At 37.2% G+C, this 23,380-nt stretch overlaps 3 protein-coding genes across 4 annotated transcripts; 1 reads left to right on the forward strand and 2 right to left on the reverse strand.

Annotated features, from left to right (window-relative positions):
* Positions 1-3,107: 3,107 nt before the first annotated feature.
* Positions 3,108-3,800, forward strand: LOC147277505 (uncharacterized). Its single transcript, XM_086255652.1, has one exon. It carries the CDS (start codon positions 3,108-3,110, stop codon positions 3,798-3,800), a length of 693 nt encoding a protein of 230 aa, XP_086111778.1.
* A 4,236-nt stretch (positions 3,801-8,036) lies between these two features.
* Positions 8,037-14,029, reverse strand: PDE338 (Nucleic acid-binding proteins superfamily). Of its 2 annotated transcripts, none has more exons than XM_086255248.1 (8): positions 13,008-14,029; positions 12,616-12,690; positions 12,471-12,542; positions 11,755-11,835; positions 11,527-11,624; positions 10,458-10,583; positions 8,730-8,778; positions 8,037-8,621 (listed from the first exon to the last, which is right to left on the reverse strand). In XM_086255248.1, exons 1-8 carry the CDS (start codon positions 13,890-13,892, stop codon positions 8,460-8,462), a joined length of 1,548 nt encoding a protein of 515 aa, XP_086111374.1. In that variant the 5' UTR covers positions 13,893-14,029; the 3' UTR covers positions 8,037-8,459. The 2 variants fall into 2 exon arrangements, with proteins under 2 accessions (XP_086111374.1, XP_086111375.1); XM_086255249.1 differs by having other exon boundaries at positions 8,450-8,617.
* A 2,402-nt stretch (positions 14,030-16,431) lies between these two features.
* LOC147277507 (uncharacterized) lies at positions 16,432-18,016 on the reverse strand. Its single transcript, XM_086255653.1, has 4 exons — positions 17,452-18,016; positions 16,874-17,404; positions 16,624-16,754; positions 16,432-16,497 (listed from the first exon to the last, which is right to left on the reverse strand). Exons 1-4 carry the CDS (start codon positions 18,014-18,016, stop codon positions 16,432-16,434), a joined length of 1,293 nt encoding a protein of 430 aa, XP_086111779.1.
* Positions 18,017-23,380: the final 5,364 nt, after the last annotated feature.

A 23,380-nucleotide genomic window follows, 5' to 3' on the forward strand; every position in this document is an offset into this window, starting at 1 on the left:
CCTCCTTCCTATTGGCCGAGGTCGACTTGGAATTTAGGGCTTCCACCTGGGCATCCCAATCTTTAGCCCGTGCCCACTTGGTGGCTTCGGCGGGTCTTAGTTTTTCATTCTTTTTTGGTTTCATTTCTCATGCACATCGTTTGGCCCCTGCAAACAGGAATTCATGCTCTGCCTTTGGTGCAGCTAATAGTTTGTAACTACTGGAAACTCTGATGCACGTGCTTGTAACTATTGGAAACTCTAATACACATTCTTTTTACTTTAATATACATCCGCCACTATGTCCACATAGGGTCAATATGTATTGCAGCAAATTTTTGAAATTTCGTGTCAGCCCATATCGGCACTGTGTTGGCGTTGGCACTTGCAAATGTGCTCACTTGAATAAGACTGTATATACCCACTAGTGTGTTACGGTCACATATAATAATTTTCCAACAAGAAAGGAAACAACAATAACAGTGGAACACGGAATCAAATTCGAACCTGAAGTTGTGGGAAATCCTCCCTGGCGAGGAACTCAACAAAGCGAGGAACAACCCCAGATAGAATAGCTTCTCCAATTGGAGGGCTTTGGTCTAAAAATTCAAAATTCGGATTATAATTACCAATATGCCCATTTACAATGTAAGCACAAAAATTAAACGACTAAGGGTGTTGAATTTTAAAAATCCAACAAAATCTAAGTGTTCTCAATTAGGATTTTAATAGATTCTATAAAAATCTTGGTGTCCCAACTCAGATTTTAATAAATTCCTTATAAATTCAGGTGTACTAAAAAACTTATAAATTTTATTAAGTGATGAATTTTGGTGGATTTGGATATATTATGTTCAAATAACAAAGGCCATGACAATTTCAACCATTTCTTCTTGAATTTTGATGAATTCTATGAAAGTCAATAAGAATCTATAAAATCTATGAAATCTACAAGCTCTTTTAGAATTTATTAAAATCCGAGTCGAGGACACCATGGAAAGCTCAAAGACAGAATAATGGCCCTAATCATGTAAAATACCATTAGAAAGCAATTTTCGAAAGTGCGCAGTGGCCTCGAGCTGCAAATTATTATTGTCAGAACAAACCCCAGCAAGCATCGAAGGTAGAATCTCTAACTGCAATCAATGCCATGCCCATAAATAATAAATTGGACCATTAAAAGCCACAAACGAAGATATTCGGCGGATAAACTCCTAGACAAAGACTGTACCTTCCTCTCGAGGTTTGAGGGCCGAACCTTGCTCCGGTTCTGGTGGACCTCGATGCTGGCGCTAGGCCTCCGCGACATGATGTTCGCTTTGCTTGTGCCTTGGGACCTCTCGGTCGGAGACGGAAAAGGACGAGAAAACCTAAGAATTCTGAACTTTTTTTTGAGTATTCGAAAGAGAGGGATTACTGTTTTGTTAAGATATCATATATTATTTACATCATTAAGGCTATATATTTTTTTTTCTTTTCTTCCAAGTTTAAGTGTATAAACCAGTGTTTTAAAAGGCGGTGGCGAGGCGTGCGTCTAGACGCGAGTCGAGTCGAGGCGGCCGCCCATCGCCTCAGGCGGAGCTCTGTTTAGCGATCCTCCCGTTTAGCGCATACGGAGGCGCGATATCGATCAAGGCGCTGCATCTGAGAGGAAGGCAGCGCGTAATCGGTTTGAGGCGTAAGCCTCAGCAAGAGAGATGAGGGTTTTTTGTTTTTGTGTTTTTGTCGTTTTGTCCCTTGATAACGTCGTTTTGTCCCTTGATTTATCTGGGTTGGTTTAATGAAACGGTGTGTTTGAGTTGGTTTCCTGACCAAAACGACACTAGTGGTTTGTGCTTCGTTGACGGAAGAAGTTCGGTCAACGTCCTCTACCACTCTGCGTTTAAGCAGATGGGAATCGGCGAGGACAAGTTGGAAGCTGACACACCTGCCCTGATCGGATTCGGGGGAGAAGTGGTCCAACCCCTCGGACACGTCTACCTTTCCCTTTCACTCGGGAAAGGAACGGTCAAGAAAACTTGCATGACGTATTTTATCGTTGTCAAGCGACCGTCAGCTTACAACATCATCCTGGGCAGACCAGCTCTGGTCGACCTCGACTGCATTGTCCATTATGCCAACCTTCTTATCAAATGTCCGGTGGGTGAGGACTGCATAGTCATTCATGGAGACCAATGTTCGGCTCGGTGTTGCTACGCCACTTCCATAAAGCAGAAAGGCTAACTACCAAACTTCTAGGAACTGGACTCCATCACTGATTCAAGCAGATGGCCAAGGGCAGAAACGTTTGACTTCACCATCGAGCCGAACTCAGATGTCCGACCTCTCCTAGCCAAGACTTGGGAAGATGTGTCGATCACAGAGGACAGTCCGGATCGGCTCGTCCAAGTGGGGACTCAGCTCACCCCAGCTCAGCGGGCGGCCATACTTGACTTCCTCCGTGCCAATGCGGAAGTATTCGCCTGGTCTTACGATGACATGTCAGGCATATCGTCTGACGTGATCACCCACAGGCTGAACATGGACCCGAGATGTAAACCGGTCCGTCAAAAGAGGAGGTCGTACGATCCAGTCCAGTATGCAACCATGGCTGAAGAGGTAACCAGGTTGCAAAACAACGGGTTCATTCAAGAGGTCAACTATCAGATGCAGCTGAACCCAGCCAAATGTGTCTTTGGGTTCGCTCAGGCAAATTCCTTGGCTATCTGGTCAGCCATAGGGGAATCGAGGCCAATCCGGAGAAGATCCATGCCCTAATCAACATGAAGTCCCCAAGAACACGTAAACAGATCCAGAGCCTGACTGGAAGAGTTGCCGCCCTGAACCGGTTTATCTCAAAATCCACTGACCGGTGCCTCCCTTTCTTCAAAGCCCTGAAGGGAGTATGGAAGAGCATAGAATGGACCCCCCAATGCGAGCAAACCTTTCAAGATCTGAAGACGCACATGGGGGAACCTCCCATCTTGTCCAAACCAGAGGAAGGCGAAGAACTTTTTCTTTACCTATTCGTCTCTGACTCGGCTCTCAGTTCGGTCCTGGTGAGAGAAGTCGGCGGGATACATCATCCGGTCTTTTATACAAGCCGAGCTCTCGTCGACGCCGAAACCTGATATCCTAAGTTCGAGAAGATGGCCTTCGCCTTGGTCAGCTCGGCTCGGAAACTAAGGCCTTACTTTCAGGCCCATTCAATCATCGTCTTGACCGACCAGCCACTCAGGCAAATACTGGCCAAACCCGAGACTTCTGATCGGCTCATCAAGTGGTCAATCGAACTTGGTGAGTTTGACATTACCTATCATCCCAGAACGGCCGTCAAGGGTCAGGCCATGTCAAACTTCATCTGTGAGTCCACCATCACAGCAAAAGATCCACTCGACACCGACGTTACATCAACCACATCCGATCTGAACACAAACGGCGATCGTACCCAAGCTTATCTCCTCACTTGGACCCTGTACGTAGACGGATCTTCCAACGCAATTGGAAGCAGAGCCGGACTTGTTTTGATCTCCCCAGAACAAGTCGTGATGGAGTACGCTCTTCGCTTCGGATTTCAAGCATCCAACAATGAAGCGGAGTATAAAGCACTCATCGCCGAACTCAGATTGGCAAAGGAGCTCGGCGCAACTAGGCTAAACATCTTCAGCGACTCCCAACTCATCGTCAATCAGATATTGGAAGAATATGAGACTCGAGAACCAAGCATGGCGGCCTACCTCGAGAAGACCCGCACACTGCTCGGGGGGTTTCAGAAATACAAGATATCCCAAATCCCAAGGGACGAACCGTCATACTCAAGTGCACCTGACATGATCCTCTGACAGATGGGATATTCCAGCCCACAGCCATGACTATTGGGGCATTCCACCTGATCTTCCATCCTTGCATTCAATGCAGCATTAAATGCAAAGGAGGTGGGTAGCTGTGCATGCCACTACTCATGACCGAACGCGTGGATCTTTCTCAACCACTCATCCACATGCAGGTAACTTACTCCCCACAACTTCCTTTGTCTATATAAACCAACTTATATGCACAAAATCAGGATCTATCAATCACCAAGCAAACACATACACCAATTTTCATTCACGAAAGGCTTACCAAAGACATACTCAACTTGCTGAGAATAACCCAGAACATTTTTACCTTGTTCTTCCCATTCTTCCAAGCTCATCACCTGTTCTTCCTCACTTTCATTCAAACACCTCCAAATACACATCACTGACTTCATCATCGGAGCGGGTTTGGCTAGTACCACACCGGTCCATCTTCGTTGATCTTGTATTTCATATAGGAAGAATTCAAGTCGACATCCACGTCATCATCCAACAAGGAATCTAATCAGCCAGATCATCATCTCTAAGTTGTTGCATCTATCTTACGAAAATTTGCATCAACACTTATCCATATTTTTGTTTGTATTAAATTACTCTACTTCTAGCTCTAACTTGGTTTGTTTGGGGCATTAATTAATTGTTCTATAGGTGGGGTGACATTGGCCGAGATCCATCCTACATGAGATGGTTTATTCACTTATACATGTGGACAGTGGATTAAACTTAAAGTACAAGTAACATTAAGCACATGTACATAAAATCCATCAATTTATGGACATGCAGTTTATATTGGTGACATTAACCACATGTACATGAAATCCATCAAATACCAAGTAGTCAACCAACCATGGGACCACATATATAAAATCAAGATCATATAAAGTTGGTATATACTATATATAGTTCTAATCAATACTCTTCTGCCACATACAGATTCGTATCCAAAAATGATGTAAGATATTAGTGAAATACAGGTTCATATTGCTTAAGCTAGCTTGAAGTACAATTAATTCATGCACTGATGTCCAAAAATATATATTCAATTTCTTAGTACGTACAAGGCTATAAGCTATTGTTTTGATTGTCAAGCAAGATATATATATATATATAAATGTTGGGTTTTTGGCTGTACATAAATAAAAATTAATAAAAAAAAAAAATTGGGGGGGGGGGGGGGTGTGGGGTGCATGTTGAGGGTTAATTTAAAGAGACGAACATAAAAGGGGGTACAATGGGCCGTTTTGTGCTGTATATGATATGTTTTTTTATAAACAATAATATAATATAGTTAAATAATAATTAAATAATAGAAAGTTACATATTATAGTCTCTTAAGTCTGAGCTGCAATGGGTTTGACCCGCATATAGTCTTAGGGATCCAACTTTGCAGTATATATATATATTTTTGATTTTTAAGATCCTCTCCCTCACCACTGATACATGGATGCATATAATCTCTGAGTAGGAGACTGAATATATGTCAAAATAAGATTAATAAAATAATAATGCTATTTTTTTTTTTTTGACAAGTATATAATAATATAATTTTGGTACTAATATATTAAGTTTTAATTAGTTGGTACGTAGCTTTATCCTCCTGTAGATTAAAAAGTGGTTCTATGTTCAAATTTCCTTATTAATTAGTGAGTGTCCTATGTAGGAGTGGACTTAACCCTGCCAGAATGGACTGGTCGAAACCAGAATAAACCCTATGGACTTGGGTTTGCACTTTACAGTGAACTAGTTAGGGAGTCCTCTTTGCTTCCCTACTTTTCTCTTGTTGATTTTCATTTTTGTTCTAGCTCTTGTAATAAGGCAGCTCATAGACTTGCCAATTTCTCTTTATCCATTGCTTCTGATGTAGTCTGAATGGAGGATGCTCCATCTTGGTTATTATCCATCTCCTTAATTAATAAGAATGGCTTGACTGTTGGCCAAGAGCCTTAAAGAAATGAGAGGCCTCATTCCCTATATAAAAAAAGAAAGTATTCAACTATAGGCATTACTATATTTCTCTCCTTGTGTATGTGAAGGGACAGCCTAGAAGTCAATTAAGCGCACACACACACACACACATATATATATATATATATATCAGACAATTCCATTCATTGTACCAATCAGTGTTAAACACATTAGTGGAACTTATCCTTGAAAATTGGCTTGCAAGAAAGGTGCCCAAATACTTATACCAAAGGTAACTAGACAATGTGGGACTATACTAACATTGCCATAAAAGTTAGGGTTGGAGTCACTCGGCACTGCCCAAGAATAGAGATACGAGTTCGACCCATCCTTGTGGTACACCTACCCTAATGCCATGGTACATAGTAGAACTTATCCTTCAAAACCAGCTTTCAAGGAAAAGGTGCCCAAATACTTGTATACTACATATTTCAAAAGTACCCAGACAATGTGGGATTATGCTAGCTAGCAATTAGAAGCCAGAAAAATATATACTCTAAAACTCGGCTCTTTCATCAACTTTTTCTCACTTCTATGATTTTATAGGACTTTTATAATGATGGAAATTTTAGTGATTATTATAAATAATATAATGAAACCATCGAATACTAAAACATAATTCATTTAGAATGAAAACTCCAAATGACTAAAGCTATAAATATGAAAATAAATAATACTTAAAATTTGAATAGCAATTTGGAAATTTCTCCAACATATGGGTTCAACAAGTGATACTTTTTTTTTTTGGAGAAAGAAGCTTTGAAATTAGAACCTCCAACACTGTGAAGAGATTTGAGAGTTGAGAAAACAGTTTGGTTCTATAGCCTCTTTTGACACTAGAATTGGCATCAAAATTTGTAATTCTACCTTTTAACATTTTTTTTCTTTTAATTTTTTTTTTTGTAAGGAAGAAAATTCTCATAATTCAGTTTATCATCTAATAAAAGTAATTCCCAGCTACATAGTCTGTTCACAATAAGGCCCTATACAAAATCTGAAAATCCCACCTCAGAAAAATTTACCTTGTGACCAAAGAGTTGTCACTTTTGAGGACACCCCAAACAGTTGTTTATCACGTGGATGACCTCAGGTACCTTTGTTGGCCTTGTTTTGGTCTTTAATTTAATTCATGGAGCCCCAAACCCTATTTAGTTAGGGCATGACAACTTGCCCTATTAGGTACTTTATGCTAAAGTTATTTCACTATAAAGAAAACAAAAAAAATCCACTTATATATGAGAAATAGTGGAAAACATGAAGAAGACAAAAAGAGATGCCCCCAAAGATTAGCCGCGGACTAATTATGATGATATGTATGTGGGTGATATATAGCAAATAAATTAGTCATCTGACTATGTAGGCTAGGGTTAGTAAGGCCTCCTAACTTTCTCAAGAGACAAACAAAGCTTAAATTTAAGAGACATCTTACTGGAATCCTGTTATGGGTCAAGCAATTGATGACTTTTTGGGTCAAATATGACATTTTTCATTGCATAAATATGCAATTTTTTTGTGATTCTTTTCGAAGCTTTATTAATGACAAAACTGCAATAGTGCATTAATTTGGTCATCACTCTTAAGAACAGAGATTCTTTGTAACCAAAATTGTCTTATTTCAACTCTTCTTGAACTTATCATGTCAGTATATTTTATAATTTTTTGAACTTCATAGTTATCCTTATTTTTGTTCTCTAGTACAGGTGAAATTCATAAATAAATGGTATACATTATTTTCAAACCAGGCTTTGTTGAACTGATATTAAGGGAAAAAAAAAAAAACAAGGAAAGTAGGCCAATGCCCTACAATTTGGATATTCAACAGACCTAATTTCAGTGCAACAAGCCCGTATATAAATTGCAATGATGGTGATTTAGCTGAGAGATACCAAGAAATAGCCCCACGGTACCTCAATCAGTTAGGTATATAATATGACTCAGTTGGCCTAAATAAGGCCAGACAATCATGCAGATCATACATGTAAAATGAGCAAACATCATTTCTATAGAGTCTAGCTACCATTAGAACACTCAAAAAAGTTGTTGCAAGCTCAATTTATCTTTGCTATTTCAAGACCAGATTTACAGGCACCACCAAATCATAACACCTAAGTTCTTAAATTAAATATCCACCTAATTTCCAAATGAAATAGATTTCTTTTGAGTTCTCTTTGAATAATAGAATTTCATGTAGGATGTTTTAATGCTAACATGATGATCGGCCACAAAAAGTGTTGAAATGGTGCATGGACAATCAAGTGCAAAACATAATTACACATCCCAATTCACTAGAGCTCATGGTTAGGAGTTCTCATGATAGCAAGTGAATGAATAATCAGTTCCATGGGTGAAGCATCAACTTACAAAAATATCATGAAGACTTGCATCTTCAATAAAAATAAGGGGACAAAACTAAAAAGGAAGATAGAAGAAATTATGATTTACAAATTTCAGTAGAATGCTCAATGGAATAACCATGTTTTATGCTGTGAGCATCTTATGCTTTTTGCTTCTGCAGATTTTCCAATGGGTCATGAGGTAAATGAAGTAAATGCACCAATCTAAGACTAATTCATTTTCTTTCTTCTACAGGGATGTGTAGCTTTGAGATGGATGGCACAGTTAAACAGTCCTCTTTTAAATCACAGGGCAGCCTAAAGCATCAGCCTCATTCTTTCCTTTTTATTCCTTTTCGAATTTAAACCACTTCCAATTTGCATACATGCTTAATTTGTCAAAAGGTAGAGCATCGCTTGGAGGGGGTTCTGACCTACGAGTGGCTAGAACAGAAGGAAGCTTTTGCCTGTACTTTTTTGCCATCAATTCAGCCTCTGACCACACTTTCTGCCAGAAGGAAGAAATTTATATTTGCTAAGCTCAACTCATTATGGAAGCAGTACTCAGGCCAAATGATATTTTCAATTCAAAGGGGGAAAAAAACAATATGAATACCTCTTTGTTTGATAAAAAAAGGCCAGGCTCGCTTTCAAGGTCAGCAATGCTGTAAGCCACAAAAGCGAAAGTTGAATTTGGCATCAGTCAGGATTTCCCAACCAAAATGAATTTGAAGAGGAAAAGAAAAAATCAGTAGACAATAGCTAGCTCATGAGAATACCATTACCTGTAGGGGGTAGAACTATAAAGCATTAAATGTTTACAAAACGGCAAATCCACATAACAAAAAAAAAAAACCCTATACAATTTTGCTCCTCTATAAGCATGTTCTTGCATGCCAAACAATCTGTTCTAATTATTACAGTGCTTACAACAAGGCAGCAACTTGGAAACCCCAAGTGACAAACTGAAGACTGCCAATCCAGGCAGTCTATTCATGATAAAGTACTTTCCGGAGGGGGAAATTGAAGAAAATTGATTGACCTTGATATATTTCTCAGTTACTGATCTCTAGAGAAACATTTTATACTGCATGATGAAGTTCTGCAGTATATTGAGTAATGCTAGAGGTTCTACAATTTTAGACCAAAATAGTGGAGGTGGGATCCACTTGTCACAGCAACTATTATGACTAGTTGGTACACATCACTTGCCACATAATGTGGTTAGCTAATGTAGTCTGAAAATGTGCTCCCTTTAGCATTATTTGTATATATTACATAACTTTTAGCGGTAGTAACAACATGACGTACCAATGTTAACAGAATTGCTCATCCATTTATGAGCAACCTACATTAAAGAACAAAGTTGATTAATGCTTTTATTATGTAAGTTCCGGTACCCTAGATCCAAAAAGAAAAATAGTATCAATTTTGGCCTACACTATGAAGGCCACAAATAATTGAAATATATTTTCTTGCAAAACAAAAAAGATCATATACTTAACCGAGTTTATCTTAACACGAGGAAGACTATTGCAGAACCAATGGAGAACAAAGAGAGAGAAAAAGGAGAGAAATAAAGAGAGCGTTGAAGAGAGGAAATAAGAGTAGACTGAATTTCAAGTTATTCAATCAAGCTGTGTAAAAAGGGTTACATCATGACCTATTCATAGGACCATCCGAAAATCAATTCCCTAATCAAATTCCTAAATTAGGATCTCCATCAACATGCCAAAATCTCCTTAAACAAGAGTGCTGTTTTTGTATTTCTTCCTTAGGGGAACCCCACAATACGTATGAATTCTGATATATTAGTCTTGTTTATAACTTCTAGTACTAGTTTGAATTGACTGAAATCAAATGTTGTCTAATATTTGACATAGATGATTCCTAAAGGATTTATGTGATTTTATTTTCCATAAGGAAAGGAACGACTTCAAAGTTCAAATCTCAGACCATGTCCACAGAGCTTCATCATTAACCAAAATGTACTATGGAACAATTTTTATATAATGGAGTTGCGGCTATAATGGCCATGTGTCTTAAACCTTTTGGTCGCATTCCAGAACGGGCCTCCAGTTTAATGGTCAAACTGTTCATCAATCCAATTCAATCCAGGTTTTAAACAAAACTAGTTCATAGGTTATGCCTGGACCGGAAGTGTGACCAGTTCCCAGTTTAATACCTCGGACTGGTTGGTTGGGTCCAGGCTTTAGAACATTGGTCTAGAATAGTGGTAAGGATTGAATTCACCGAGTTAAAAGTAAAAATTGGAGATTTGACCCAGGACAAATTATGGATGAACTCAAAAAATAAGCATTCCGGTCCTTATATAGTTATATACCTGAGAGATATTTTGTCAGGAAACATCGACTTGACAACCAGAACTTTGATCTTCTCGTTAAGTGAAAGTAAGTCACTAACAGAAGTAATTCGGGCACGAGTGAGGTTTGAGATATGCAGCAAGCCACTGAAACAATAAAAAGGTTCAAAAAAATTATCGACCAGTAACAAGCATAAGAAAAATTAAGATACATATTTAACATGTTTACAGTCTTAGATCAAAATGATGCGATCAGGGTTTAGTACAGTCAAAAAGAACAAGCCTCAGCATCATTATAATTTTTATTGACAATGTGACAGCAAAGCCACATCCTGAATGGATGGGCTTTCTCATTTTCTCATTTTGGATAAAAACTTTTCCTTGCAAGGTCATGTTTACATTCAGATGTTTATCCTGCTGTATCTCAACTCTAATTTCTAAACTAGATCATCTGCTTTGGAATTTTAAAATTAGTACACAGTTGCATAGAATCTTGATCCAAGTGGACACTAGAACTGGTATAATTAGCAAAGGAAATATACTCCGACACATAGAACTTTTATACTCCGACCAAAAAAAAAAACCCAAAAGAAAAGGAAACCTAGCAGGTGCCTTCAGCCTACTGAAGGATAAGATAATCTCAATTTCAAGTTATTTTTCAACATGGCATGCCCTGCCTGTAAGTTCTATCTACATTAGAGAGGCGACAAGGTCATAATGAAACTCTCTTTGCCATAAGACTATCTTGATGATACATTTCTTAAGTGTTTTCAGTATCAGAATATCTATTATCATCTTCAACGAACAGCAGAAGTCCTGAAAGTAGTGCAAAATTACATACCTTTTCAGCTTAAAGTTGTGGAATTTTTATTTTCATTTCTTGTTTGAAGCCTAACATGTATCATGTCTTCTTTTTCATGCATTTACATCTCTTTAGAGAAAACTCCATACAATTTAATTTCATGTCCTGGTGTTCTAATCTTTGAAGAGTATTCCACATATACAGCATGCATTTCCATTTTTAAAAAGTGAAAAATCAGGGAAACCATGTGCCCAGTCTAATTTTGAGGTAAGTTTGCAATTCCTTTACCTTCTGTTAGTATCACCTATCCTTACTTGGGCTCCATATGGAAATATTTTTTTAACAGTCCCATCTAAAAGTGTTCCCTCTTTAAGGTATAACATTTCCTGCAACATTATGTGGCAAACTGAGCTCAGTTTTTAAGAATAATAAGAACAGAAAATCAAAGAAGACAATGAGAGAACATATCAAGCAACAAAATCGCATGAATAACTTAGAACTCAATATGGAACTGACCCACGCTTCCCTCTCACTCAATACTAAGTCATTCTTAGCTTCGTCCATTCGAGTAATCAGTACATACATCCGGCATCCCACCTACACCATTGGGAAACAGATTGTGTAAGAAGCACACTAACAAAGCTAATTTATGCAAGTATATAGAAAATAGAAAACAGAAAATAAGTCAGGGACCCAATTCTTAGTATAGTCAAGGTGTCAAGTAGCTAATGACTCTTGGATTCACAACCTTCCTTATGCCAAAAGGAAGGGGAGAGAAAATGGAAGAGAATGGGACAAAAAGCCAGCATGGGAGTCCATTAAAAGTGAAGTCCACCTAAACATTTGAACCACCTACGCTTATTTCATATTGTAAAGTAATGATGATACAAAAGGGTTTCTAATATATGAGTGGGATAAGAGTGGGATAAAAAGAGCTTCCAGTAAAAAAACAAGCTGCGAGGCTGGTGGGACTATCTAAACATATATAACATCTCTTACATACAACTATGTTTCTTATATTTTCATCTCTTGATAATACTGTTGGCATCTCAATGGAATTGAAACATCTAAACTGTTGTAGCAAGAAATAGTTTCACTGGATACATGATATCAGTATTGATTGATGGTCCGAATGCATCAGCATAAAGAAATACAAATCATAACTGAAAAGTAGATAAATGAATATTACATGAAAATATAAAATATAAAATTCCTCAAAATCTTCAACATACTTTTTCTTTCAGCTCAGTGAAGCTGTTCACTCTATTCAATAACTCCGCTTTTGGAAGGAAACCTCGCAAACCCTGAAACCAAGTTGTAGAAATGTTACTCTTGAGACAAGTGTGTGTTTGCATGCACAAAGTCAGAGACACAAACCTCAATTCTCGTAAGAAGGCCTCCGGTATTCCATTCTGTAATTCTAACTTCAATAGGTTCATTGAGTTGCTTTATCTGTGTAACACATAGAAAAGCTTCAATCTTGGACTACATTCTCACCAAACTACATCAGTCAGACATTAATGCGCTAAATGCTGCCGCCAACAAAGTAGTAATGAGGAGAAAATCAAGAATCATGAAACATACTAATAAAAGATTGCACTTTTCCGAATAATTATTTAAAATAAATATGGCGTTAAAATTCCTTATACAACAAACAAAGGCAACCTATTTCCAGGATGCTCATAAGAAGTCATGCAGCAAGGACATAAATTCTCCATGTAAGTTGTCATATCCACTGAAACAGAAAAGTTAAAAAGCGAGAAAAGAACCTGCCTCACTCGATGCCAAGCAATCCGCCGGAAGAGCCGTCTAGTTGAAAGCAAAGGCCGACCACTGAGCGTTCTTCCAAGAACCTCAGCAAACAAAACTGTTCCAGTTTCAACAACAGGCCTCCCTGGCATTGGTCCACCGCTCACAGCTTCATTTTTCACAATTCCCATCTTCCCTCTAACCATAAATACTTCCGCGTCATAATTCGTATCACATAACAAGTATTCCATCTCTTTGTCATACAAAGGCAGCACCTCCTTAGTCAACATCGTACCCAATAAGTCTGCCCCCACATTCACATCCAGTTTATTCTCATTACCCGAAACAACAACACCAACCACAAAATCACCCGGTTTTGGTTCATAGTACTCAACACTAACCTTGTCAGCTTCCTCATTTTCATCATCCAATTCACTCTTTTCCTCAAAAACTCCCAACTCACCTTCCTTTTCTTCTACTCCATCCGTAGAATCTCTTGGCGTGAAGAACTTCAGGAAAGGCGCCAAGGCCTCGTCTTTGTCAAGCTTTTCAGAATCTTTATCTACTTCTGAAGCAGACCCATTACTTATTGGTACTGGAGAAGGCTTATTCCGCAACTCAAGCTCTTCATTCTCTTCAATTTCGTCCCCTTTAGACTCATTGGGCAAATGGGTACTCGGGAAAACATCATACACATCATTCCTAGAGCAAAAGGTAGTGCGCGTACTTCTCCAAATGGGAAAATTCTTAGAAATCAGCAGTCTTTCACGAAACCGAGTAGGAGCTTTTGCAAGTTTTTGCAAGTTTTTGCTTGCAAGCGCTGTGCTTGGCGTGTTGAAATAGTTACGCGGTGGTAATGAGTCGGGAAAGGAGAAAGACTTACAGGGGAGAACAAGGACTGGCATATCTTTTTCTTTATCCTGGGCACCTCATGAGCTGTCTAACGGACCTTGGAATCCACCATTCTTTGCAGCCAGGCTTTCCCGGCCAGCTTTATCCGTTCGGGATGATATTTTTGTTCCAGAGGTTTTGGCATACAAACGGCGCGTTTTATCTATGAAAATTTCACATAACGACCTTTTGGCCAAATTACATTAGATGACTGTATAAAAATTTTGGGTTAATTACAAAGTACACCTCTCAAGTTTGTCTTTATTTCCAATTTCTCCCATAAGGTTTCAATTTTTTCAATTTTTTCAATATACTACATATAGTTTTCAATTTAAGTAGTCAATACAACTCAACCCACCCCTGCACACAACGACCAAACTCGCCAACGTGGCTGGACTCATCACCCGCGCCTCTCCTCCTCCTCCTCCTCTCCTCTCACACTTCCTATATCTTTCTCTTCCTTTATTGTTCTCTTTCTCTCTTTCGCACCCCCTTATTGAATCAAAAGAGATTGGCGACAATAAGGACAGTGGCGAAGTGGCAGAGATTGGCAAAGGCAGGAGGCCGAATTGGTTCCAATGGTTTTGGTCTTTTCTTTTTTGTCCATTATGGTCTTTTAATATTTAGTGTTTTTGTCATTTCATAAATTAATTGAAAGGGATGTGTATTGAGAAAGGAAAGGGTGTTCAAATATCAGCCAAGTACACGACTCTTTTGCATGTGAAAGGTCCAATATCAAATATCAAATATTCAAAAAAAAAAAAAAAAGTATTATTTTTTCAATTTTGGTACCTGAATTTTTGATCTTGTCTTAACAAGGTATCTAAACTATTATTTGTTCAAATTTTATACCTAAACTTTTATTTTGTCCCAAATTGGTATACAATGTGACTTTTATTAAGAAATACTAATAAATTTTGGTCATGTGTGTTACACATGTCTTATATCTAAGGTTAATTTGGTCTATTCACGATCTTATGTTGACTTAAATGCCCCTAATTTTGATATATTATTTTAAAAAATTACCTTATATACTAAATTGGGACAAAATAAAAGTTTAGATATGAAATTAAGACAAATAATAGTTTAGGTACCTAGTTAGGACCAAGGAATAAAATTTCGGGTTTCGAGGAAATTTCGAAGATTTTTAAATTTCGACAAAAATTCGACGGAAATTACTATCAAAATACAGAAAAACCAAATTATATGGTAGGTTTCATGTGATATGCGATGAATATAATACGCGCTGGAGGCAAATACTGTTAAAAAAATGCTTCACTAATTAATAATTATTTCAATAACACCTCAATTTTATTTTTACTATAATATTGCCACATGAATTACAAAAGTAATCAATACCACATAGAGTTTCTAGGAGGTTCAAAATTTCCGCTGTCTTCAGTATCATCATGTCCAGAGTAGGTGTAATGCGAAAAATAATCATCTCAAGATACTTCTCCAGCATAATTTTGCATGTAATTGCCAACATGCCAACCATATGGATCATGAACCTGTTGTGATTGAATTTGCGCATAAGCATACTCATTTGAAGAGTTTGTCTCTTGTTGTGCCAATGAGTTACTATTATACTCAACCAAGTAAGGCAGATGTGGTGGGTAGAATATTGGAGGGTTTTCCCCATAATTGTAATTGTCACTTCCTACCCCCATAGAGCCAAAAGTGGTGGATAATGAATCATTTTCTTCTTGTGCCAAACTCTCATGATCTCTTTGTCTGCGACTATAGTCTTTTCCTATGGCACCAATTCCTGGTTCGGCACGCCTACTCCCATGATCCTCATTTTGTGTTGCATGTTTGTAGTTTGCTTCGACAGAAAATAGGCTCATATACTCTTGAAAATGTCCAGTGACATCTTCATTTCCACCACCACCACCACCACTACCTCTACCTCCACTGTTGGTAGGAATGCCTGATCTTGTGCTAGAGTTGTCTGATCGAGAAGAATTAGTGGGAACTGGCTTAGTACGATGTGTCGACCTTGGTTGCATAAGTTCATTGAAACTCGCAGTAGGGCTCACCTCCTCATTTAGAACTCTGTCCACATTGATACCTTCCTGACGTGCTTGAGCTGCAATATCAGGGTCTGGATTGTCTGCATCATCATCTAAATGAAGGGGCCTAATCCACTGATAAAGCTGGTTTTCCTCCACATCATCATCCCCTATAGCAGCATCATATATATCTAGCGGATCATATTCATCGACGCGATCCTCCTCTGTTTTCTTGTCTTGAAGTGCAAGCCTCATATTATAGTAGGAATACACCATCTTTTCTAACCTACTATATGAGAGCCTGTTTCGTTGTTTGGTGTGTATGAGTGCGAAAGTACTCCAGTTTCTTTCACAAGCTGATGATGACGCCGTTTGTGATAAAACTTTGATGGCTAACTTCCTCACAGTAGGCGCATCACTCCCATACATGATCCACCATTCACCTGAAATGAAAAATTTGTTTGTGTAAGTGTAACTATAAAAATAAATAATTAAGTTAATCTAACTAATACAAGTACAATGTATACTCACTAAGAGACATTCATGATCTAGCGGCCTTTGCAGCTCGCTCTCCGAACATTTTCCGGACATTTTTAAAATATGTTAACTAGATACAAATACAATACAAATTATACAATATCAATCAAATATATAATTTAAGACAATCAAGTTCTATAAAGTATTAATATTTTTCGTAAGGATTCTTATGGGCCTTATGGCAAATTATTTTTACCTCATTTCCAAATTGGCCAACTTCTGGTGAATAGGGATCCAATTTGGAGAATACGTTGTGCACAACCCGAATAAGTTCACCCTCATCTCCAACGCCAGGTCTATATTGATAGCGAGGATTCAAATAATATGCTGCAATCATGCATCAAGTAAATATAGAAATACATAATTAGTAATTTAGTTCATTAATTGAAAGCTAAATCAATTAAAAAAAATGCGGAACCAAAATAACAAATAAATTATTGGGTTACCTGCTGCGTGCAAATCGTGTTGTAACGTTTTAAACCATCGATCGTTGATGATTTTTATTACCCACCGTGCACCCTGTTTTTTTTCTAGCTCTTCCTTCACGACACGCATCAACTCATAAATTGATCCCATTGTAGAATACACTTCTGTGTCGACAACACGTAAAACTACGTAGAGAGGTTCAAACAGACCGCACACCTTATGCACCTGTTGCCAAAAAGAGTGATCAAGAACTATATTTTCAACCGTAATGCCTGCATCTGAACGCCGGAAATTGCTACGACCCCAATCATCACTGGTGAACAATTGCTTCAGCCCCATCATCTTACCATACAAACTATCCAATGCAATAGAGTTTGTAGCAAATCGGGTGGCACCAGGACGAACAATATCTCCCTTCGTGATCTCTCGCATCTTTGCCAACAACCAGTTATGGTTGTAAATATAATTCGTGATCATTCTAGTTTTTTTAATCACATTAGCAACCTGCTCTTTCTTCTCCATCTCTTCAAACATTAGATCAATACAATGTGCTACACACGACGTCCAATACACATTGTTTTGTTCATTAACTTCTTACCTGCTTTGACAAATGCAGAACCATTGTCGGTCACAACTTGAACAACATTCTCCTCTACAACCTCCGTGATTACATCCTTCAGTAGCCCATAAATATATTTATGATCCTTTATGCAATCTAAAGAATCAACGAACTTAAGGAATTCCGACTTCCCTCTTGAGTAGGCCATAAAGTTTATGATAGACAGTTTGGTTGGACCTGTCCAACCATCGCATATGATTGTGCAACCATAAGTTGACCAATCGGTCTTCAATTTGTTAACATGCTCTTGCATTTCTTGAAACTCCTGGTCCAAAAATCTGGTGCGTATCTGATAGGGTGTTGGAGGTTCCACTCCTACTCCTACATGTTGACATTCTATTACCAAATGATGAGATGCTGCTTTTGAAGGAGGAACATTTTCATATATGAAGAACTTGTTGATCAAGCGTTGCATCCCATCTTTGATTGACCCTCCGGAAAAGAGATTTTTAATACTCTTTTGGCGTGTTTGAGCTTCCTTGTACAAGCTTGGTGCTACTGGAGGTGTTGGTCGTGATTCCCTCAAGCTTGATGCTCTTTGCATCTGTGCACCAATACTAGACCCAGAACCTTGTCCCCTATTTGGGACTTTATGTAAGTGTTCCCTCTCCCATTCTGCTGCTCTAGAGGCTCGAAGTGCAGCTCGAAATTCTCTTCGCTCTTAAGGCCCCATATCATCATTATGATCTTCATCATCATCACTCAGCTCAATCTGACCTTGTCCTCGAAGCTCTTCTCTGAGCTCTTCCATCCTTTGTATTTTTTTGCTCTTTTGGTGTTGTTTGTATTGCATCCCTGCAATGATGAATTGTCTCACTTCTGGTGGGACACTATTGCATCGTTGCACATTGTGTCCAGGATCCAAACCACTAAGGTGGTATTTCAATCGTATCACACCAGCACCCTTCATTATAAGGCCACAATATTTGCATATTGAACCTTGTCTGCTACCCGGTAGTGGATCGGCATGATCCCAAGCTGGATCATGTGATCTCCCTCCACTGGCCATTGAATTCTAAATTTCTAATAACAAAAAGACATACACAGTAACACAAGAACAATAACAATTAACAAGAGAGTTAAATTCTATATTAATATCATATCAGTATATCACCAAGAAATTAATATCATATTAGTTATTAACTTATTACTAATTAGTAATTTCATATCATATTGATATTACCAATTGGCAAATCCATATTACTAATTTGTAATTTCATATCATATCACCAATTTCATTTCCATATTACTAATTTCATATTAATTATTAATTTATTACCAACTCCATATTAATTTCATTAATTCTAAATTATCAATTCGGCAATTCCATACATGATACATATTAGATACTATTAACAAATCATACAAATTTCATATTAATTATTAACAAATCATACCAATTCCAATTCCATATCATATCACCAATTTCAACTTCTATATCAATATTTATATATCATACAAATTATACAAATCATACAAATCAAAATTAACCTAAACTTATACAATCAATTCCAAAATTATACAATTAAAGATTCAAAATTAACCCAAAATCATACAAATTATACAAATCAAAATCAACCCAAAATCATACAATTAATTTCATATCTATATAAATCAACCCAAGATCAATATAATTTTTCTTATATAAATCAACCCAAAATCATTCAATTAATTTTGATCCGTAAATATTAATAGGTGATGATAAATTGATAATATATTGTAACTTTGTAAGTTTATGAATTGTAAATTTGTAATTGACTAAGTGTAAATCATTACTTACAAATCAACCCACCCAAACTGATTTCGGGGTTAAGACTTAAGAGGAGAGAGGTCGAAGACTCGGAGTGGCTTCGAGGTGGCCGGAGTTGGTGAGGAGACAGAGCAGTCCGAGAACACAAACAGAGAAGAGAGAAATAGATGAGTTCGTTCAGCCTTCAGTCCAGTCCGAGAAGACGAAGGAGAGAGGCGAGCCGGCGGCGCTGCAGATCGAGAGAGGTGTGCGACTGGCCGACTGTGCAGGTGAGAATGTGAGGGTTAGGGGTTACGGGTTAGCTGGGTTAGTTGGGTTAGCTGGGGTCCTGGGTATTTGAACGAAATTTCTCTCAAATTCAAAAAAATTTGCATCTCAGGGTATTCGAAATTTCGCTCAAAATTACAAGACCCAAAGTTCAGGTAATAAAATTGAAAAAGACCCTATTATTAATGTTGTCAAAAAGCTTGAGTGAAAGATTCTTTATTTTTTGGGTTTAGCAATAATTTTTACTTTTGAGAGCAACAATATTAATTTTTTTGGGTGATGCAGTTTCGTTCAATATTCTTATATAGAATTCAAATGTTGTAAGCAAAGTTGATCAAAATCTGATTTAAGTTGGGGAAGGAGATTGATGCCAAAATACAATTTTGTTCCTCAATTAGAAGTGCCAAACAGGTTATAACGTGTTGGTCCAATTCATTTAATCCAATTCATTTAAATTAGGCTTATTCATGCTTCTTGTCGTGCTCATGTCCAACCTATTTAATAATCTTATCATGTTCGTGGCATGAGGCAAAGAAAGATAGAAGGAGGGCAATGTTTGGACCCCTTAGAAATGGGTTTGTCACTTGGCATGGGCCAAAGAAAGATGAAAGGAAGAACAAAGCCGAAAGGGCAAAGGATAGATTGTCTAGTTTCATGGACCTAAATAAAAGAAAAGGCCAGTTGGCCTAATTAATTAGTCAATCTTACTATGCCCAAGGCTGAACTAAGCCGAAGAAAATCACAGATAAGAAAACATCTCGGCAAGACCTAGCTGAGACCTTTCTTGACACCCATAACAGTAACGGACACTCATAGCTAACAAAAGTTGTCAAGCCAAACAAACTATAATTGCATATCTTAAGATTTTGTTTCTCTACACACCTCATCAACACGCAAGCCAAGAAATGCTGCCAAAATGCATATCTTAAGCTACCTTTTGATAATTTCTACAATATTTTGTTTATTGTTCTTCATTTTCTGCTTAGTTCTTACTTTTCTTGTTGGAATTATTGTGAACTTTGTCAAAATTATTTTTTGGAATTGTGTACCAATTTTAATATCCTATTTGACATGAGTAATGTTTCATTTAATGCTCACTGGCTAGATTCATGGTAAGCACCACTATCTTGTATCAGCCTAACATTAATGAGAAAAAGTTTACATTTTTATTTCAAGTATTTTGTTTCATTTTGAGTTCATTATTATTATTACCAGTGGTTCAATCTTTTGAGTTTACACACACCATCACCACCAACCTAGGCCAATGAAGTCATATGCCATATAGGCAAGAAAAGAACCTTGACCAATTAAGTTTGGTTCCTTCTTGGTGTAGCAGTTGCTTGAGAAATAAGAGCTAGCCAAGGGCCAAAACAGAGTTCAAGACCACACATTTATTTTCCGAGCTAGGCCCAAAATCTGCTCGGTGGCAGGCCGCATCCCAAAGCCCATAAAAGATCCAAAGTTATAATCTTATCTTGACCATACATGTGGTTGAGACATTTTTTTGCTTTAATAGCTACTCTCTTGGCATTTCAAAGATTTAGTTCTGGTGCTTACCCTATGAGTCTCATCTTAAATCTCTCTTTGACTTCTCTTGAGTTTAGTTTGTGGTGCTCAGTTGTAATTTTGTTTCTTAAGCATAAAAGAAAAAGAAAAAAAATAAAGAAAGAGAGAGAAGGTGATGCGATGGCCCAAGCTGCTACAGTTATTGATTCTATGGGTGCTACTAGGGCTGGGTCGGTAGCGGTTACCGAACCACTAGGTCCCAACTGACCACCTGCAGTATGGCTAACTTGTCCACGACACAAGTAAATGGGCTGGACCGGGCTAAATTCTTTAACCCATTAGTCACGAGCACGACACGAATGAGCCCAGATTAGGCACAACTTTTTTAACATTGTTTTTTTATTTTTAAAGAACTTTTCAACAAGAATATTCAATTTTCATGCAAAAAAAAAAGTTAATATTTAATTATAAAGAAGAATAAATATCATAAAATTAATTTTCTCATCATAAAAATAAAAAGAAAAAAAGACTCGTGGGCCAACCCATTTAAGGCACGGCATGAGCACGAATGGCCCCGCGGGCCGTGCCGAGTGTCACACCGCAAAATGGGGTCTAGCACTTTGAGCATGTGGTAGCGTTACATTAGTCTTTAACCTCGACATACTCTCACTAATCCTAAGTAAGAACATGCCAAGATCGAAGATCAATGTAAAGCTTAAAATTTAAGCAAACTAAACTCCAAAACAGTGGGGAATTTTATTCATTTTTAATAACAAATTATCAAAGTGTACCGAAATGGAAGCTTTGTAAAATAGTGCGCTTTAGTTAAACACTTTCCCAAATAAATCAATTTTCAAAAATAAAGACAGACCATTTGTTTTAAAATCAGTAAACAAAATAACAAATAAGAAATTGAAATCCAATTGAAAGTGAAAACTTTAATTTAAATCCTAATTTTGGTGTAAACAAATCAATATATAGAAGTATCAAATAATAGTTAAGTAATTGAGCCATACTAATACTTAAATAATCAATTCCACAGATTTTTCAACTAAAATATAAAAGATAGTAATAAAAAAAGATAGTAACAAACTCATCCATGATTGGGTCATCTTCCTTATCACTTGAGTATTTGGATGTGAGTGGTGTTGGTATGCTATTCCTTGGAGAATTCTCTCTACTTCCAAACCTTCATTCCTCGTTATCTGAAACGTCTATGAAGCTGACCATTCTTCTATCTTAATAGTTTCCTGCAACTTAACAAACTGTGTAGGGGTGAGCATCACCAAAGCAGCTGGTCACACACTCAACTAGTTCAACAAAACTCAATCATCTCAATACAATCAATTCAATAACAAGTAAAATATATTATTGGCTTAGTGCTCATGTCGAAATGGCCTATGCCCAAACAAGTAATTTAATAAATAAATGACATCCTATTTAAAACATTTAAATGGAAACCAACTCATTCTTTCTTTTAAAAAAATAAACTTATCTATTTTCAAAGATTGAAACCACAATTATACAAGCATAAGTATAATCAATTTTAATGCTCAAAAATACAATTTCACATACATAAGTCATGACCATAATTCTATACATAAATCCATGTCTTTTCGGGTTGGGTAATGTAAATCATCATGCATCCATTTTTCATATATCTAACATGATTAATCTCATGAAATGCAAATGCATGTTAAATTAAATAAAAATGCAAGCATACCTTTTTCTCCATGACATTGCAAACTTGTCAAAGTTTATAGACAGTAGACTTATCCCCTAATTTGTAAAGTTAATTACATATATCTCTCATATCTTACTAAAAAGTAAGATCTAGATAGTGAGATGTCATTTCATTGAAATAAATAAAAACCATATAGTTCCCCTCTAGCATATTAACCAACTCTAGACGACACTTGTATGTATACCATTTAGGGAATTGAACCCAAAGATAGAGTAAGAACTGTACCCTTTCATCTCTAATTAGGAAGTCCAAACACTTAAACCACATTAGTGTAAACATCTTGATTCAATAAATATGAATGCTAATATATGCCTTGGCAGCCCCATGAAAGGCATGGCTGCCATCAATGCTTCACATGTATATATGATGCTATATAATCATGTAATAACAATTCAATTATATAATTAATTCATTCTTTTTATTAATCATATAACATGCTTTATAACACAACAAATATAAAACCTTAAAAAAAATTAAATAAACAACTAAGTTTAAATTTAAAACCTCATATCCGAAACAAAAAACGAGGCCAAATAAACACATATTTCCCTATTGGTTCCAAGCCTCTTTTACATCTTTGAATTAGTTCTTAAACCTCAGAACTTTCAAGTTTTACAACAAGTAGAAAATCAATTCTTAAT

Source organism: Dryas octopetala, chromosome 8, assembly GCF_963921425.1.
Source record: "Dryas octopetala chromosome 8, drDryOcto1.1, whole genome shotgun sequence".
Classification (NCBI taxonomy): domain Eukaryota; kingdom Viridiplantae; phylum Streptophyta; class Magnoliopsida; order Rosales; family Rosaceae; genus Dryas; species Dryas octopetala.